Source organism: Cygnus olor, chromosome 9 (genome assembly GCF_009769625.2).
Source record: "Cygnus olor isolate bCygOlo1 chromosome 9, bCygOlo1.pri.v2, whole genome shotgun sequence".
In the NCBI taxonomy this organism is placed as follows: Eukaryota; Metazoa; Chordata; class Aves; order Anseriformes; family Anatidae; genus Cygnus; species Cygnus olor.
Window position 1 is genome coordinate 11,994,496 of NC_049177.1, and position 15,654 is coordinate 12,010,149.

Genomic DNA, 15,654 nt, shown 5'->3' on the forward strand with positions numbered 1-15,654 from the left:
GCCAAGCATGGGGGCTTCAGCCCTCATCCCCTGTGCATCTCCAAGTGGTCCCAGGGGCCTCACACACAGCCCCCACGTGTGACTCTTCCTCAAAAGCAGGTGGAGAAGCCCGCCCATCCTTTTCCCCCCTCCCTGGGAAGCCCCAGTCCTCCCAGCAGTGGTGGCCCTGCCACCAGCTCACGGCGCACACCGAGTGCAACCCTTGCAGACAGGAGGAACAGAAAGCAAGATCCTTTATTGTACACAGTACAGAACGTAATGCAGCTTTGCAGGAGATACATAGCCCTGCTCAAGTAAAGGTTATTTGAAATCAGTCCTCAGATTAACCCCTTCCTGCACCGTAGACCTGCCACACTGAGCAAATGCTTACAGCTGTCCCCAAGGTGCGGTTCCTGCGATCCAATGCTTCCCAACGGCACGGGCCACTTGTACATCACAGGGATAGCAACCAAGCCTACCGGGAGTTAATCTTCATACTTCCCCGAAAAAAAAAAAAAAAAAAAAAAAAGAATGATTCAGTTCAAAAAAAAAAAATCCAAAGCTAACTAAGGAGGAGAAAAAAATTCCTATACAGCATTTACAACAAAAACATGTAGCTGGTGGGGTTACGCGTATATGAGAGGTGGAGTGCGGGGAGCTGCATTGGGTAGGGGGGCCCCACAGCCCAGCCCCACTGTGCTCAGAAGGGAATGAGGCTGAGCTCTTGCCCTTTCAGTCTTGGACCCCCCAGGAGCAAGGACTCGAGCAGTGAAATGGAGTGGACCAGAAACTTCAGTGCCGTGGGGGCACGTGCACGGCTGGGGGCAGCCGGGGTAGCTCCCCATGCACTGCCAGCTGCCCCAGGGCACAGCAGCAGGGCTGCAGAAAATAGCTTTGCCTTAAAATACAAAAAAAATCTACAGAAAAAAAAAGTTTAGAAATTCTTTTTTTTTTTTTTCCTAAAACATTCCAAAAAAATAACAAGGGAGGAAGATAGTGTCACGGTCTCCTCCTCTGAAATTAAACCCATCGCACAGAGCCTGAGCTGGGGAAGAGAATTGAAGGGGGACACGGGAAAGAGGGGGGGCAGGCTAAGGGACTGTTACATTGGAGAGCAACACTCAAGGGGACTGAGGTGGGGCGGGGAGGTGTTGTCCAGGAAGAAGGCAGAAGGCTGCTCCAGCTCGGGGTGGGACACCATGCACATCAGCCCTGGGGCATGGGCATGGTGTGCCCCACGCCCGAGCCCCCCCAGACACCCCTCGCCTGTGCAAATCGAAGCCCTTTCCAACACACAAGGCAGCTACGCATATTGTGATCGATGCAAAGCAGATTGTCGTGACAATTCGCTACACAGTCACACCGTCTAGACCAGTCTCACGGGCGCTGCTGAAGCCATCGGCCGTCGCTTGCTCATGAGAAACGTGGCCTGAGTCAGAGACCTGGTGTTTAGTTCCCCTCTCCCCAAAACACCTCTGGGATGCCTGGCGGGAGGTGCCAGCCACGGGCAGTCCTACGCACTAGCCCTTGGACAGTAAGGTTGTGGACTCAGCGCTGACACACATCGGGGCTTTTAGGTTCCTCCAATTGCGCTTATGGGTAAAGGCCAGTTTGTGTGTGCACACGCGTTTCATCTCCTTTTTTTTTTTATGTAAGAAATGGCAAAAAGTATTCTTTACAAAACCATTGCCCTTATTTGCCCAAACCGGAGGTGCTAGTGCTCATCGCTGTGCCGGCCGGCCAAGTCAGTAGGCGAAGCCCTCCGCGTAGGGAAGGCCGCCGCAGTGATCCACCTCCAGGAGGTACGCGGGGCTGTCCTCGAAGTGCGTCAGCGGCAGTGTGTCCTCCTCGTTCACGTGGCAGTCAGGCTCCGCTTTCAGGAAGGGGCGCTGATTGTCGGGGTAGGCCATAGAGAAGAGGGCGTCGGGGTCGCACACGAACTTGTAGACATACCGCTCGCCAGCCACCTGCAAGCAGAACGAGTGTCAGAGGCCAGGAACGAGAGGCTGGGCCAGGCCGGTACTGGCATTGCCCCTCCTGTGGCATGCCAGGACAGGGGGGTGATGCTAGGGACAGCAACCCCCGGGTGGGCACGTGGCCACTTGCCTTCTGCATGATGCCCTTCTCATAGTAGTAGCGCAGGGAGCGGCTCAGCTTGTCATAGTTCATGGCCGGACGGTTCTTCTGGATACCCCAGCGCCGCGCCACCTGGAGAGCGAAAGGCTGCAGCCGTGACAGCTCCAGCCCGTGTCTGGGCACAGATCCCCTCCGAAAGCTGAACCCCACAGGCTCTGCCCGCCCCGGGACGCTGCTCAGGGCCTGGAGCCAGGGCACAGCCTCACCCTGGCCCCTCTGAGCCCAGCCCGCAGGTGACAGACGCGAGGGGCATTCGGGCGGTTCCGGCTGCCACGACGCAGCCGGCACGGAACCATAGGCCAAATCAAAAGACGTTTGATTGGGGGGAGCCTGCCAGAAAAATTGCTTCACCACCGCAATTTCCATGCACGGCGTAACAGACATTACGGGTAATTACCCACAGCGTGCAGCTCGGTGCCGCAGCTGCTTTCAATTGCTTCCCAAACAGCTTCTTCCTCTGCATCACCCACGGGCGGGGAAGGGGCTGCCCCCCACCCCCCACACGCCCCATACCTCCTCGGGCTCGATCAGCTTGAACTCCATGCCGCGGCCGGTCCAGGCGATGAAGTGAGCATTGGCGGGGTCATCCAGGAGCGTGACGAGGAACTGCCAGAGCTGCAGGGACCCCCGCCGCTGGTAGGGAGGGCCCTCGCGGTACAGGGTGGGCTCCTGCTTGACCTTACCTGCCCACAGCAAGATGGCTGGCTCAGCCCCGGGACACGGGGACACGCTCAGCCCCACAGGCACGACCCGGCCGGGGGGCCGGGAGAGGCACTGCCAGGGCACAGCAGTGAAGCTGAGCGGCCTCTGCACCCGGCAGCTCCTGTGTGGGCACCCCTGGGTGCGGAGCCTGCCCCCGCCACCCCCTGGCTGGCTGCTTACCCTCCAGTCTCTCCGGTACCACACACGTGTCATCGAAGTACAATCGTGTGTCCTTTTCATATGAAAATCCTAGGGGAAAGAGCCCTCCCATTAATATGGGGCCCCTGCCCCATCCTCACGACACCTGGCTGGGCCCAAGCCAGCTCAGAGACCCGGTGTCCCAGAGCTGGGAGCTGCCCCCTCCGCGGTTATTTCTGGCCACGCCGTCGGCTTCGTTGCCATGTCCGGCTAGCTGAGCACAGCACAGATCTGTCCTCCCCTAACCCCAAGGAGCTGGAATAACCAAAACCCTCTTAGCAGCTATATTGGGCATGTTATCCCAGATTACACGGGGCAGCACGTTGCTCCCATGCCCTCACAGCGCACTCCTGGTGCCAGGGCGCGAGGTGGATCATGTCCCTCACAGGTGACATGGTGCTCCCGGTATTTTTGGGGTGTCCCGTGGCTCTGCCAGACCTGATTGGGTGGTGGGAGAGGAACCACGGGGTCTGCCAGCACTGCTGGGAACCTGTCCTTAGCTACTGGGTGGCCACGAACCTTTCTCACCTCTGAATCAGCCCCAGAGACAGAGCCCATGCTTGGCCTGCACCAGGGGATGCAACAGAACACGGTCCCAGGAGCCGAGCGAGCCCTCATCCCACTCCCATCCCTGCCTGTGGGGAGAGGCTTGGCACAAGGAAAACCCTAAAACCCTGGGCACAGAGAGACCCTGCCAAGGCCCTTGGAAGGGACAGGATGGAGGGATGGGGAGGGACACGGCGATGTGACCCATCCCGAAGTTCTCAGCCCCGAGCCAGGAGGCACACTCACCGTCGTGGCTGCCGGGGAAGATGCCCCCCCTCATGTACGAGGACTGGCAGTTAGGCACTTCTGCAAAGGAGGAAAAGGCAGTGGTAAGCCTCACAGCACCTTCTCTGCTGGGCATCTTGTCCCACCCCAGACTGCCTTGTGCCACCTCATGCGTATCTTTGGGGAGAAACCAGTATAATTTACAGGGACGGGGGGCACTTGACCAATCATGGGTGACACAGTCCACATCAGCGCACGTTCCCACCAAATTATTTGGGCCACGTGCTAAGGGAGGCAGCAAGAGCCCACGAGCAGCGCAAGGTTTCTGGCTGCCTCCCTCCCCTGCCATCTGCTCGGCTGCACCAAACCACCTCCCGCCAGCCTGAGGTCACAGTATTTTTAGGCCCTAAGGCGCTTAGAGGATTTCCTGTGATGCTCGTGGGGTTCAGCACCAGCCACCAGAAACTGCAGCAGGGTGGGCACAGGCCCTGGGGACACCCCCCTGCTGCAGCACAGAGCACACAGTCACAGCATGCAGCATTTGGGGAATGCCTGCATCGCCCCCTCCCTTTTAAAGAAAAGAGGGGGAAAAATAAAAAAGACACCCCTACAGCACTGCTGTTCCCTGCCTGCACGGGGCACAGATCCAACGTCACAGCCCGCCCCACTTGCCACCCACCTGAGTCGATGCAGTAGTCCCTGGGCTCCTGCTTGATGCCCATGGGGGACTGGAAGCTGTGCCCGGGGGGGGCAGGCAGGCTGGGGCCGGCGTGCTCATAGAGCGGGTCGTGGTACTCCTGCTTGAATCCCTGAGCGGGGTGGGGGGTGGCAGGGCCGACGGGCTCCGACAGCTGCCGGTGGTAGACGGGGCGGCCGTCCCCGGGGACAGCAGGCTGCGGTGGGAAGGGGTGGCAGGGCTCAGACATCTGCCTCTGAAACCTGGGGGGGAAAAGGGACACCGCATCACAGAGGGGTGGCAGCGGGCACCACAGGGGCACCTGGGGTGCGTGGGGCAATTGCTGATGGCTCGGCCAGTGGGACACCCATCTGGGATGGGGGCATCACGCAGTAGTGCCATGGGTTCCCCAGCCGAGGGATGGGGACCCTCAGCTGGGTGAGCAGGAAGGCACAGGGGCCACCCCCAACACACAGAGCACCCCTCAGATAACATGACGGACCGACAGGATGCTTGGATAAAAGCACGGGAAACAAAAACAAACCCCCGTTAATCAGAAGTAAACCCAGCCCGGAGGCAGTGGGGCGGCACCACGGTGAGGCAGAGCCACGGGGCCCGAGGACGCTGCAGCCATGCAGGCGCTTATGCAAAGCCAAATCCCCTCCGCAGCGCCGCAGAGCCAGCTGGCCGCTAATCTGCTGGGATTAAACCTCGCATGGGGCGGTGGGAGCACTATTTTCAGCCAGAGGCACCAGTGCCCTCCGCCCAGGCTCTGTGCTACCACAGGGGTACGGGACCATCCCGAGGGGGTGCTGCTGCCGCGTCCCCTGCCCGGCCCAGCACCTTGAAAGGCGATCTCTGCGCGCCCAGTCCTTTCGGGGCCGCCGCACGCCATTTGGCTTTGTAACCAGATCCCCCCCAGCTGACGGGCTGGGATTACTCCATTTCCGACCCGCGTCCCCCTGCCCTTCCTGAGTGAAACCCAAGCCCCGTGATGGTATGGCGCTTCCAGATGGGTCACGGCCAGCCCCCCGCATAGCTCGAAGGTCGCCCGGAGCCGAGCTCCGTGCCGGGGCCAGCTGCTGCCCCCCTTTGCTTGGGGAGGGATGCGCGTCCTGGGCGCCCACCGCATGCCCCAAGGGGACACCCGACGGCGCTGCCACAGGATGAAGCCACAGCTCGATGAGGAAGGGGGAAGCAGGGTGTCTCCCTTGCAGCCCCTAAATCCTCCTCTCCCCTCTCCAAATCACCCCAAGAGCAACATGACACCCGTCCTGCAGCTGGCTGATGAGGGTGAGGCGCCACAGTGCCAGTCAGGGTGGGAGCAAGAATTAAAAGAAATCCCCTGCACCAAGATGGCACCCAAAATCCAAATATGGCTCAGCATGCCAAGCCAGCCAGTCCACCGGGGGGCCAAGAGATCTCAGCAGGAGGATTCACAACCTGTGCCCTGGGCTGCTGGTGCAGCAGCTCTTTGCTCTTCAGCCACATCCCGGTGCAGAGCGCCTCGCACACACTGCACCAGCGCGACAGCTGTACCCCAGCCCCATGGCACCGGTTCCTAGGAGCCCCAAACCACTGCAACCCCAGCAAAGAGCAAGGGGATGAGGGGCCGAATGTCCCACCTCCCTCCCAACAGCTGGAAGGCCACCGATCCTTACCTGTGCTCTGCGGGGTATTGGTTTTCCGACATCATCTTTGGCATGTGCATGGGCTGGTGAGGTGGCCGCGGCACCGCAAAGGTTTGCTGCCTCTGCTCGTGCAGCGGGCGCGGGGCGGGCACAGCGCTGCGGAGCGGGGCCGCTGGGGCACCATGGGCAGCCCCCTGCACCGCCGGCGCTGGCAGGGAGGATCCTGGCTGCGTGGGGGACACCGGCGTGGCGGGCGGCGTTAATGGCTTGAACCCAGCGGGGGGCTTCCTGTCGTAGGCACTGCAGGGGGCAAGAGGGGAAGGTGACGATGGTGCTGGTGGCTCCAAGATAAAGCTAACACAGCCGGATGGGTGGCATCCCTGAGGGAACCGCAGTACAGCCCTCACCCTCCCAGCACCCACAGCTTGACCACCCACAAGGGGCTCCCCCTCTGTTCTCAGTGCCACAGGGGTCCCCAAATTCCTGCCGGCTCCAGTGCAGACATCCAGTGCTGTGGGGGGCACATGCCGATGGGATGCTCCCTGCCACCCGGCCCCATCTGCTGGGCTTCTGAGAGGGTGCCAGAAACAGCCTGTGCTGCCTGGAGAGGTTTCGCCTCCAGCGACCTACCAGCAGTTGTAGAGGCACTTGTCTCCATAGCTGGCACAGAGAGCCTGCTCGTGGCTGCAGGCCGACAGCTCCGAGGAAGGGCTGTGCAGCTCCCGCTTGATCTTGGCCGGAGGTGGGGCGTGCAGGACTACTGGAACGAGAGAGAGGAGGAGGAGGGGGAGGACACGGTCACCGTGTGTTCCCGGCCCTGGCTCCATCGCCACGGATTCTGACCCAGCGCAGGAGCAGGCGATGGGTGCTGCCAGCCCTGGGGAGCATCCTCTTGGGTGCTGGGGGTTCAGGTGGCGATACCCCCCTGAGGCAGCACAGCCCCGGGGCCGGGAGCATCAGATAACCACAACGCAACAGGCTGGAGGCCCTGCAGGTCCGTCATCCCGGCCCATATGTGCCAGCGGACCAAGCCATGGTGGCAGGGAGGGCAGAGGTGCCGCCAGCACACGAACCCACAGCAAGGGCATCCAGACCCAAACCCCTCCCGCGAGGGGCGATGAGCCTGGCAGTGCAGCGTCACGCTGCCCTCTGCCCGTCCCCTCGGCCGCTGCACGCCGTGTCTGCAACGAGCACAAGCTCTGTTCCCACCGACACCTTCGGTAGCTCCACGGTTTGAGTGGGAGATGCAGGCAGGGAAAGCTGGCACAAGCTCTCTTGGCTCCAAACTAGCGGGGCAGAGCTGTGGCGAGGAGCGGCAAGCAGCCAGCTGGCAGCCCCGCATCTCCTGGGCGCAGCCTTGTGACCAAGGGGACACAGCCCCAGGACCACCAGGGGACAGGGGAGGAGAGACATGGTGTTACGAGTCTGAGGGGCAGATGGGCTGTTAAACTCCAAGACATCCACTCCCACAGCACCGCCAGGCCCGCTCGCTATATATACGCATTTTAAATGGGGCAATATATGCTTAACCTCTTTAATCTAAAAGCGGACACTCTAGGAAAGGGAAAGCGTGGCCGAGATCTTTACCTAAACCGTGCCTGAACCGGAGAGCCAAGACCAATCGGAAGTAGAGTATTAGCTTCGTGAGAAGTCTAAACACAGCCCAGTTACGCCAGAGAGGAGCGAATAGCTCCAGGACAACTGTTCACAGCTTGCCAGGTAATTAGCTGCTCCCCTAATTTGTCAAAACCTTTAAAGAGCTGCTGATCCCCCCCAGCCCCCCCTCCAAGCAGCCCAGCACAGCTGGTACCAAGGGCATAAAAAACTCCAGGGAGTATTTGAAACACGAAGCCCAGGCTGAGCAAGCACAGCCCCTACGCTCCCTGGAACCCCTCCCGGAGACAGATTTCCCCCCCCCAGCCCCTCCCCAGGAGCGAGGCCGGGCTGCTCCCGAGCATTTCGAGTGCTAGCGGGGGCCAGCACAGAGGCTGTGAAGCCCAGGCACCCCGCGAGGCACGGGAAAGCAGAGGGGAAACTTGCTTTGGAAGGGCTCCAGCTGCCTATCACGGGCATGTTTCTCCCTAACAGTCTCCGTGTTGTTCGAGCAGGGTTGTTTTTCCGCCAGCCGCACAATGGGGTCTGGTTATTCATTGAAAAAAAAGAAAAAAAAAAAAAAAAACTCTCCGAGCGGGCACCACCCTCCATTCACAAACAATTTGGAGCGCTCCATTCATGCGGTTGGGGAAAAAAAAAAAAAAAAAATGAAATAAATAATTAAAAATTTCCCCAGAGCTTAGCGCTGCCATTCAAGGAAAGGGAAACGATCCTTCAGATCATAACAGAGACCAGCTGGCTGCGCCGAGCAGCCCGGACTTTGTGCAACGTTTGGATTCCTTACACAAACACCGCGGGGCTGGCCCGCGCTGCTCCTCACCACGCTGCCTTTCCGCCAAGTTCATTCAAAGCCCAGGCGATTTTGCAAGGCGCTGGGGCCGGAACGCCCTTCGGCGAGAGCGGGGAGCGAGGAGAAAGACAAAATAAACGCGGGCAGCCGCTCGGGGAAAGCGTCACGCAGCCACGGCTCGCACCGAGCTGCCTTTGGGTCCCCGGCCCTGCCAGGCGCTGCTCTCCTGCCCCAGAGCCCAAGCAGCCCACGGGGTATGGTATCTGAGTTTTGGTTCCCTGCTGGCAAGGAAGAACGTGCCGCGACTGACCTCGGTTTTCTGCGTGCTGAGTGGGAAAGGTACGCCCTGCCCCAGCACCCGGTGCCGCAAAGGCACGGCAGGAGCACAAGCGCTCTGAACCTCTTCGCTCCTCCGCTCTTCGCTGTAATTAAAAGCTAAAAAAGCTAACGGAGGGAGCGGCCCGGAGGCTCACCCATTCCGGGACTTGGTCACGTGGAGGGGACACCCCAAAGCTGTTCGGGGCTGCCAGGGCTCTCAGCCTTGAGCCCCGATTTAGATGGCATGCGGTGAGCTTCGAGGACAGCAGCTCTGCTGCTGCTAGCACCCGCTGCCCACGGAGAGGGGAAGTGACCGAAGCCCCACTCCCAGCACAGCCACCAGCTCGGGGACCTCGGCACCCACTCCGGCCACCGCCGTGGGCACCGAGCTCTCCGCCAGCCCCTCTGTCCCACCACGCCAGGCACCGCTGGAGCAGGACGCACCCAAGGTCACGCCAGGAGAGGAGCCAGAAATAGAAGCTGCGCTCCTGCTTGCCTTTGTTTAAACAATCCTTCCTCGGAAACAAGCCTCCTTCTTTAATTTCGGCATGTACGAAAACCCACTCCACGCCCTGCTCACCACTTTAGCTACACACCATCCCTGCAGGGGGACAAAAGTCCCCAGGGACCAACCTCTCCCCCCAGAAAGACTAGGGACACCCCTCAAGACCTTCACACCTTGCGTCTGCAGGGGAAAAAAAAAAAAATAAGGCCTCTCAATGCTTGCTTTCCACAAAACAATCCTATCTCTCCCTGATTATTTTAACAACTGATCAAGATACTACACCATGCACATATTCTTCTCGCCAGGGCATGAGGACAAGGGACACAGGACAGAGGACAAGGGACACAGGACGTGTTAGCCTGCATGCCAGCCCCTACCTACACCTGGCCAGGGAGGTGGGTGGCACGCACAGCTTGCTCATCCTTGCAGGAGGATCTGCTTCTCCAGCGCTGTGCCTGTCCCCACCAGGGAAATTGCCCCACCAGGAACAGGAGCTGCCCCTCCGCCTGGATGCCCCAGAACCCAAAGGGCAGCTCTGGGGAGTCCCTTATCTCCTGGGTGGCTTAAAAAGCACCAAATCCAGCCTCTCGCGGCTCCACCAAGGGCAACGAAGGCAACACACACTTTATTCAGGGGAGCCCTGCTTTCCCCGTCCACATGGACACGTTTTTTCCCCAGCACAAGGGGCTGCAGGCGACGATGTGCTGCCTGCCACCCGTGCGTGCGTTGGTGCCAAACCCCAGCTCCGAGCCCGTTCCTGCAGAAAGCCCCAACCTGCGAGCAGGCAGCCAGCGCGCTACGTGGGGGTTCAGCAGGGCGAGAGCAGTGCTGCAGCTCGGAGCACCGCCGGTACCCGGCCCAGCAGACGTGGGCCATAGGCTCAGAGCTGAGCGGGACCTGTCCCTCGCGGTCACCCCCTGAGCTGCAGCGTTGGTCGGGGACTCGATGGAGGAGCTGGGCTCCCTGTCTCGCGGGCAGGGCACCACCGTGCCCCCCAGGAGCTGCTGCCGAGCCCCACAAGCCTCTGTGTGCAGGAGCACTCAGCCAAACTCCCCCAGCCAAGCGCTGGAGAAAAAATCCCCCAGCCCGACAGCGAGGGAAACCTCTGCTTTATCTCCCCAGGAGAGTTCAGGAAGGTTATCGGAGTGGGAAGTCACGCAGGGGCATCGCCTTCCAAGCGACAACATCATTTCAACACCGGGGCTGCAGAGGCCGAGCAGGTTAAAAGAACGTTTAAAAGCCTCGACCAAATGCTTTTTCCTCCCTGCATCGCCCAGAAAAGTTTGTCTCCTCTCTCTGAGCTCTTCAGGTTACAAGGAAACAAGAGACTGCCAAAAGGCACTGGAAACAGCTCCAGCTCTCCGAGCCGCCCTCCCACGCACGCTGCAGTTTGCACTGCTCCGAGCAAGAGCTGACGGGCTGCACCAGGATGTCAACAGTGAGCCGCGTTTCTGACTCCGGGCTTGCCTTTTATCTCAGGGGAGAAATGGGGGGTGGAGGGGGGGAAGCGCATCTGAAACTTGGGCTGTCTGGAACAGTTTAATGGCAAGCTTCCCACTCAGAAGTAATCAAAGGGCAATAATTAACATGCGTTTACTGTAGTATAAGATACTCTGCTGCATGCTGTGACAAAGCTGGAATGAGAAATCTGTTCGACTGCAGGCTAAATTTGATTTCCTTTAAGTTCTGCGGCTGTCTGGTTCAGCAGCAGAAGGCAGCTAGGAACACTAGGCTGCTACTTCTGCTCCCCAGGTAACAACTGAACACATCCCGACCCCCCTCAAGCCTTCAGTGCCAGGACTGTCGGCACCGAGCCTGGTGCAAGCCCGACACACCATTAACTGCACACCAGCCCCTGCCCTGGCCGCTGACTGGTTTGGGCAATGAACCACGACTAGGAAAAAGCTCGCTCCCTATTATGCAATTCAAGAGGGACTGCATTTTCACTGGCCTCCTTTTTTAAACGTGCTTGCTTGCCAGAGATTAATGCTGCTTAAAGCAGCTCAAGTTTCACCGCTCAGGTCTGCTCTTGCCAACAGCGCTAGGCCAGGACTGCAAAAAGCTCCAGAAACTGCAGAGATTGTGGCTAACCAACAAGCCCAGCACGGGCTCTCCCATCCACTTGAAAAGGAAAAGCAGCATTTATAAGCAAATCAACGTTACTAGGAACGAGCAGCGAGTCTCAGAGGAGCCCAGAGATCAGTTAGAGATATTTCCATGCGGTTGGCTATAGTTTTCCCCGTTATGAGACGCAGGGCACTGCGAGCCTTGTCTTCACGAGCCCAAGCAGCACAGACACACACGTGCTTTCTCCCCAAAGGCAGAGAGCTTCAGGGTTTCAGATTCGGCAGCAGCCGCTCCCCAAGGAAGCGACCCCAAAGCAAGCGCGATGTTTTGCACAGGCAACTCAACGCTTCCACCCCCGAGAACAAAAGCCGTAACCAGTACTTACAGTTGTCAGACTGGAAATCTGGGACAAATTGTTCGTCGTCGGGGACCTGAGCTAAAAAAATAAAAAATAAAGGTTTTATAGTACTTTCGGTTCACAAAAAATGCTCGTGCAGAGATTTTACATGGCAAAAGGCGGAGGTGAAGACTTGCCTTCAGCTAGCCAGGCCTCTTGGAGCTGGCTGAGATCCTGGAAGAGCTCTGGAACAGAGTGCAAGACTTAGGCGCTCGACAGAAAAATAAATAAAACGGCCGCTATTTGCGGAATTATCTCTCTAAGCCAACAAGCCCAAGGAGAGCAGTCTCCTAAGGACCCAGCGAGGGCACAGGGACCCGCGGGCAGCCCTGCTCACCTTCCGAGTCGTGGGCCAGGTCGGTCTCCAAAAACTTCCTTTTCCTGTCGGACCCCAGCCGGCCTCGGCCCTCCTCGGTGCACGACTTCTGCAAGGACGAGGGCGTGAGCGGCCCGGGTGGTGGGGTGGGGGGAGGGGGGGCAGCCACGGGAGCCCCCAGGGACCGGGGAGGGGGGCACGGGGCAAACTTACCCCGGGGCCCATGAAGGGAACCTGCTGGTCGTAGAAGCCATCCATGGTGCGGGGCAGGCAGACAGTGCCCCCGGCACGCTCAGCATCGACACCAGCCCGGGAAGGGGGCTCCCGCCTGGGCTCCGGCAGGTGCGAGGCTGCGGGGTAAGGGGGGGGGGGGGGGGGGGGGGGGGGCGGGAAGCGGAGATCTCAGGACCCGTCCCCGAGCTTTGCCGCCCCCAGGGCTGGCCGGGGGCCGGTGCGGGCCCGCCGTAGCCCCCCGCTGCGTGATGTCACCGGATTTCTATAGAGACGGCCGTGACATCACGCGCCGCGGGCAGGGCGGCCCCGAGCTCCCGTTGGCCCCGAGCTCCCGGCTCCGCCGCCGCCGCCGCCGCTCCCCCGTTGGCCCCCCCGCCGGCCCCGCCGGTGCTCGGCGCTGCAGGGCCGCGCCGCAGCCGGGCCCGTTCCCACGCCGCCCCATTCATAAACTCCGCCCCCCCCCCTTCCTCCTCCTCCTCCTCCTCCTCCTCCTCCTCCACCCCCCGCCTCCTCCTCCCCCTCCTCCCCACGCTGGCGCGCGCCCCCCGCCATTCACCCCGCGCCATTCATAAACACCGCCCCCGCCCCGCGCCGGGCCCCGCGGAGCTGCACGGGCCGTCGTGAGCTCACCCGCTGCAGGCGGGGCCGGGGCCGGGGCCGGGGCCGGGGCCGGGGCCGGGATGAGCCTCGGGAAGCGCCACTCCTCGCCCAGGCACCGGGCACCGCGCTGCCGCTCTGCGCCGGCCCCCAGCCCCCGAGCGAGCGGCCCCCGCCGCGCCCCGCCCAGCGCCGCTTGTTTACCCTCGGCACCGCCCAATGGGGCGCCGCCGCCCCGGCGTCCTCGCCCGCCGATTGGCCGGAGCCCGGCCGAGAGCCCGCCCCCGCGCCGCTCCCAGGGCCCCATTGAGGCCGGCGGGGCGGGAGGGGCGCTCGGCAGCCAATGGGCGCGGCGCGATTTGCGTGGCCCCGCCGAGGCCGTTTTTCATTCATAAAAAAATAGAAAGGGGGAAGGGGCCGGCGGGCGGGGCGGGGGCAGCTCGGCGCTTAAAGGGGCCGCCGCCTGCCCCGGGGGAGGCCGAAGGGGGGCACGGGGGGGGTGGGACGGCCCGGGGGCCGGGTCCGGGGTGCCCATACCTCGTGCCTGAGCACCTGCCGCAGAGCCCTGCGGTTGGGTGGGCTGCAGGCCTCACGCTGCGTGTGCGTCCCCTGCACTGGTGGGGGTGCTCTGCGGGGGGGGCTCTCCCTGCAGGAGGGGTCTCCCTACCAGCCCCCTCCCCTCAGCCTGGCCTGAGCCGCTCCGAGTGCCTGCTTTTGCTTTTTTTTTTTTCCCCGTCCAGGCAGCCTGCAGCCGAGGCTGCCTTTGAGAGGGAGCCTTTGGAGGGGCCCGTGGGAAGCAATTCCCACCTGGGTGGGCTCTGGGGCCGTGGGAAGGGCAGAGCAGGAGCAGGGGCACCCGGGAGAGAAGGCTTCTCTGCAAGTGGGTGAAAACCCCCTTGCCAAACAGACGGGGGACCTGCGGCTCTCAGGCAGCCCTCCTAGGATTGCCAGGGGCTCGGCGGTCTGGCCGCCAGCTCAGGACAGAGCCATGCAGCCGTGGGTTGCCCGTATCCCCGCCGCAGCATTTCCTGGCCAGGTGCCTCAGTTTCCCCATCTCTACGCAGCTGTTTGCACAGCAATCTGCTGCCACACTCCAGGACCCCCAACCTGTGCGAGGGTCCGCTGTTGTTGCAGAGCAAGACTGAGACAATCCCCTATTGGGAAGGGTAAATGGAGGGAGAGCTCAGCAGTTGCCGTCCCTCTCGGACTGGGGAGGAGTGGAGCCTCCTGCTTGCATCCCAGCAGGGTGCCCAGACCTTTGGGAGCCTCTCCGCACGGCGTGGCCCTGGCCACCTTGAAATCCTCAGGGGGTCATGGGGTTGCAGGTGCCCCGGTACGGCTGCCCAGCACATCTCAGTAATTTTTCTGTGGCTGTTGGCATAGTGGGGAGCTTCTGGAATCCTCCAGGGCCACCACTGCTCCCCAGGGATGATGCTGGGAGCTGCAGGTGCTTCGTCTCGTGCCGTGCCCTGCGTGGAACAGGGAAGCCGCCACGGTGCCCCAGCAGCGAGGTGCCTGCATGCTGGGAACACGCATGGGGGGTGCTCCCGGGGGGCTCTGCAGGAGCCGGTGCTCTCACGTTCCCCCCGTGTGTGGGCAAGAAGGATTCAATCACTGCCAGTAAAATCAGCAGCTGACGGGGGAGCACCCTGGGGGCCCACCTGGCCCTGCCCTTCCCTCCAGGCTGCACCCGAGCAGGGCCAGGTGCCAGGGTGCCCTGGGGTCTCCTCGTGGTGCCTTGGGAAAAGCTGAAGCCCCTGGGCAGCCCCAATCGAGAGAGGGATGGTGACCGGTGCCTGCTAAATTTAGAACCTACTCAGGAAAAAAAAAAACAAAACAAACAAACAAAAAACACAACAAAACAACAAATCGCAGGCTCCAAATTTTGCCCATCGCACCTCCCGACGAACACAGCTCGGCTGCGCGGCTCTGTTGTGCCGCAGGAAATCCCGCCACCCAGGTGCCCTCAGTGGGGCACGGCCCCTTTGCTTTCCCAAAAGTGGGGCCCCCACGCCTGGCCAGGCCCCGGGGACACGACGTTCAGGACCAGGCAGTGCTTCGTCACCAGCTTTATTGGACGGAAGCCCGCGGCGGGCCAGGCGAACACGGCAACACGCGCACCGCTACGAGCGCCACGCTACTGCCATGCAGGCTGCGGATGCGGTGGGAGCCCAGGGCTGGAGCCCCCCTGGGGGAGGGCAGGGACCCCACCGTGTCCTGCAGCCTTTGGGGTACCAATGGGGGTGACACCGAGGGGGACAGAGGGTTTTGGGGGCCCAAAGCGCCACGCGGTGTGTCCCTCCTCTGCGCTGCCACAGGCAGGCTGCTGCCCCCATCCCTATGGGGCTCCCAGGGGACAGACCTTTGTGCTGGTGGCCTCAGGCACCAGTCAGCCACCGGCCCCATTGCTTCATGCCCTTGGCATGGCAGTGGGAGCAGACCCAAGCCATCGTCCCATGGAGGAGGTGGCAGGCTTGGGGCTCAGGCACACCCCAGGAGCGCCGCCGTGGGGCAGACGCCCCCCTGGGGACCGCCTCGCTGCCACCAGGAGAGGACGTCCCCAGCAGAGCCCTGGCGGACCGCTGCTGGTGCGTCACCGTCGCAGTGACATGGGGGGCTCGTCATGTCCTGCGGGGCACAGGAGCCAAAAGAGCACTGCTGCCTCAGCTCTGCTGCCACCGCCAGCACAAGAGCCCAGCAGACGGCCCGCGTGCTGCTCTTTG

The 15,654-nt window shown here is 61.6% G+C and overlaps 1 protein-coding gene across 7 annotated transcripts; it reads right to left on the minus strand.

Moving 5' to 3' along the window:
* Positions 1 to 215: 215 nt before the first annotated feature.
* ETV5 (ETS variant transcription factor 5) lies at positions 216 to 13,102 on the minus strand. 7 transcript variants are annotated; one of them, XM_040566707.1, is made up of 14 exons: positions 12,977 to 13,069; positions 12,730 to 12,759; positions 12,314 to 12,451; positions 12,122 to 12,209; positions 11,922 to 11,969; positions 11,773 to 11,823; positions 6,724 to 6,853; positions 6,124 to 6,393; positions 4,466 to 4,725; positions 3,808 to 3,867; positions 2,998 to 3,066; positions 2,629 to 2,798; positions 2,086 to 2,187; positions 216 to 1,946 (listed from the first exon to the last, which is right to left on the minus strand). In XM_040566707.1, exons 3-14 carry the CDS (start codon positions 12,356 to 12,358, stop codon positions 1,725 to 1,727), a joined length of 1,515 nt encoding a protein of 504 aa, XP_040422641.1. In that variant the 5' UTR covers positions 12,359 to 12,451; positions 12,730 to 12,759; positions 12,977 to 13,069; the 3' UTR covers positions 216 to 1,724. The 7 variants fall into 7 exon arrangements, with proteins under 7 accessions (XP_040422641.1, XP_040422637.1, XP_040422634.1 ...); XM_040566703.1 differs by lacking the exon at positions 12,730 to 12,759 and having other exon boundaries at positions 6,724 to 6,850; positions 12,314 to 12,450; positions 12,965 to 13,102; XM_040566700.1 differs by lacking the exon at positions 12,730 to 12,759 and having other exon boundaries at positions 12,314 to 12,450; positions 12,965 to 13,102.
* Positions 13,103 to 15,654: the final 2,552 nt, after the last annotated feature.